At 53.2% G+C, this 2223-nt stretch overlaps 1 protein-coding gene across 1 annotated transcript; it reads left to right on the top strand.

Annotated features, from left to right (window-relative positions):
- Window positions 1-389: 389 nt before the first annotated feature.
- LOC149695118 (uncharacterized) lies at window positions 390-2007 on the top strand. The gene is made up of 2 exons (XM_089867450.1): window positions 390-1810; window positions 1869-2007. Exons 1-2 carry the CDS (start codon window positions 749-751, stop codon window positions 1908-1910), a joined length of 1104 nt encoding a protein of 367 aa, XP_089723576.1. The 5' UTR covers window positions 390-748; the 3' UTR covers window positions 1911-2007.
- Window positions 2008-2223: the final 216 nt, after the last annotated feature.

The raw sequence follows: 2223 nt of genomic DNA, 5'->3' as shown, positions 1-2223 counted from the left end.
TAAATTCTTTATCCAAAGTAAATATTTTTGGACTTGATATGGTGTTAAGCCTCGGTTCGAGTCCTCCTCGAGTCCAGTAGTGAGGATTTTTGAGGACTCGAAATTATTCTCAAGTCCTAAAATTTTGATTTTCAAGTCTCGAGTCGAGTACTCGACTCGGGACTCGATCGAGTACTCGCCTTTGATCGAGTACTCGCACAGGCCTGCTTTACCCTTTGGTTATATCAGAAGTAAGATAAGGGACTAGAATTAACGAGGTAACCAAACTCTTCACTTGGCGATGGAAGCGGCATAAAATCGTCAAATTTGTTCACTAGTGCTAGGCTCTATTACTAATGCTAGGGCACTTTAATTGTAGTCCCTTATCTTACTGCTGGTTAGGCTCTCGAAGTTGGAGACGCAAGCTGGATGGCGCGCTTAATTTCCCCCCTTGCTTTGCTGCTCAGCCTTACCTTTCGCTTGCGCGACCGCCAGCTTGGGTCCTCAACAGTGCGTTGTATCACACCTCCTCGGTGGTGAGAGCTGGGCAACCACTGCGTTTTGTGGGCTGAGCTGATACGCGCCCTTCCCAAGCCAAGGTGTGCAGGTATCGTGCTGAGGGCTGTGTGGTACCGGGGAAGTTAATCTACGGTATCTCGAACGATCCCCTCGGGGCACCAGGCGAAACCCCGTTGTAACTAGCCTTCCACCCGGGTTGAGGACTACCGGGTGGCGACCTTTTATTTGCCTCATTACTCGTGGGATCTCTATGGATTCTTTAAAAACAAAAACCAAAACAAAACCTGGGCATGGAGCCGGTTCTACCGGTACCCAGCCTTCTCTCAGGGAAGGAGGCAACTCCCAACCTGCTTCTGGGCGAGATGCTGCCTCTGGCAGCAGCCACCCGCAATCGGCGGAAGGCCAAAAGTCGCCTCCTGCTCCTCAATCGGGTTCCACCAGGTTGAGTGAAGCAAATAGGAGGCGCAGGGCCAACCGCCGAAGAAAACAACCCCAAAAAGGTGGCCAGAACTCTGCACTGGGTGCAGGAGATACGGGCCGAGATGTGACTCCTGTACCTTCGGGTGCTGGGAGAAACGTCCCGGGTACGGACTCTACGCCTGGTGCAAGAGAAGCTACCACCCTTTCTGGCAAGAGAGCTAGGACAGAGGACCCTGATCCCTCGCCTAGCTTACAAGCTGCGGCGTCAAAGAAGACCAAGTCTTACTGCGACGTCGCCAGTATTGTCAAGATGGCCATCGTTAAAGATGGCTATCCGACTAATGCGGTCACGGAGGAGGACGTCGTTCCTATCCAGGCCGCTATACTTGACGCATTGGACGCTGAGCTTTCTTCGGGAAGCTCGCTGCCACGTCCTCTCAATTTCCACATCATGGCTGGGGCCATGATCTATTCATGTGGGGATTCTGCGACCAGTGAATGGCTCGTGAAGGTGCTACACCATAATGAGCGTGCCATAGGGGGAACACGGCTTTCAGTGATGAAGGCCAGTGAACTCCCGAAGCCGTTCAAGGTGTCCTTCCGGACCAAGGACCGTCGCACCACTGATCCGGCGGCTCTTCTCCGGCGATTGAAGGCCTACAATGGAAGGTTTCTGACCGACTGTTGGCGGTGCCTGAAGTCGTTCGATGAGAAGAGCACCAGACGCTGGATCTTCCTAATTGATGGCTCCTCCATGGAGGCCATCAAGGAAGCCGGCTTCGAGGGTCTTACTGGTGTAGATGTCGGGACATTTAAAGTCCTGAATGCGCCAAAGGACCCTCTCCAGAATGCCTCTGAGGCTTCTGAAGAAGAGGGTAATACTGCAGCCAGCGTGAGTGGGGAGCTGGCAGCAAATATTGCTAGTATTAATTTAGAGCCATCCCTTCCAGATAGCTCAGACATTGACCTCGGGACAGAGTCCGACTTCTTGAAGGACTCTGATACCGAGAGGACCTGCGCTCCTGTTACTGGGATGGAGCTGGGGGCCGAGGGTGCTGCTGGTGGTGGCGAAGGAGATACCGGTCCTGGATCGGGACTCCACGCTACCGCCAAGCGGTAGCCGGGGCCGCCTCTCTCCCTAAGTCATGAGCATCAAGGTGATCCAGATCAACCTGCATCACTGCAAAGCAGCCTCGGCAGTTCTCTGCCGGAGGTTTGCCTTAGAGGGCCTGGATGTGGCCCTCATTCAGGAACCTTGGATTCATAATGGCAAAATCCTTGGTTTAAAGAATGCAGGTAATATCT

This window comes from Phalangium opilio, unplaced genomic scaffold (genome assembly GCF_054372755.1).
Source record: "Phalangium opilio isolate 3A_F unplaced genomic scaffold, DU_Popi_V2 ptg000022l_1, whole genome shotgun sequence".
NCBI lineage: Eukaryota > Metazoa > Arthropoda > Arachnida > Opiliones > Phalangiidae > Phalangium > Phalangium opilio.
The sequence above is the reverse complement of the archived record's forward strand: the minus strand, read 5'-3'. Positions and strand labels throughout refer to the sequence as shown.

Coding starts and splice junctions, on each gene's coding strand:
- LOC149695118 (XM_089867450.1), top strand. CDS start 749: ATGGATTCTTTAAAAACAAAAACCAAAACAAAACCTGGGCATGGAGCC. Junction 1,811..1,868: donor AGGGTAATACTGCAGCCAGC/GTGAGTGGGGAG, acceptor CATCCCTTCCAG/ATAGCTCAGACATTGACCTC.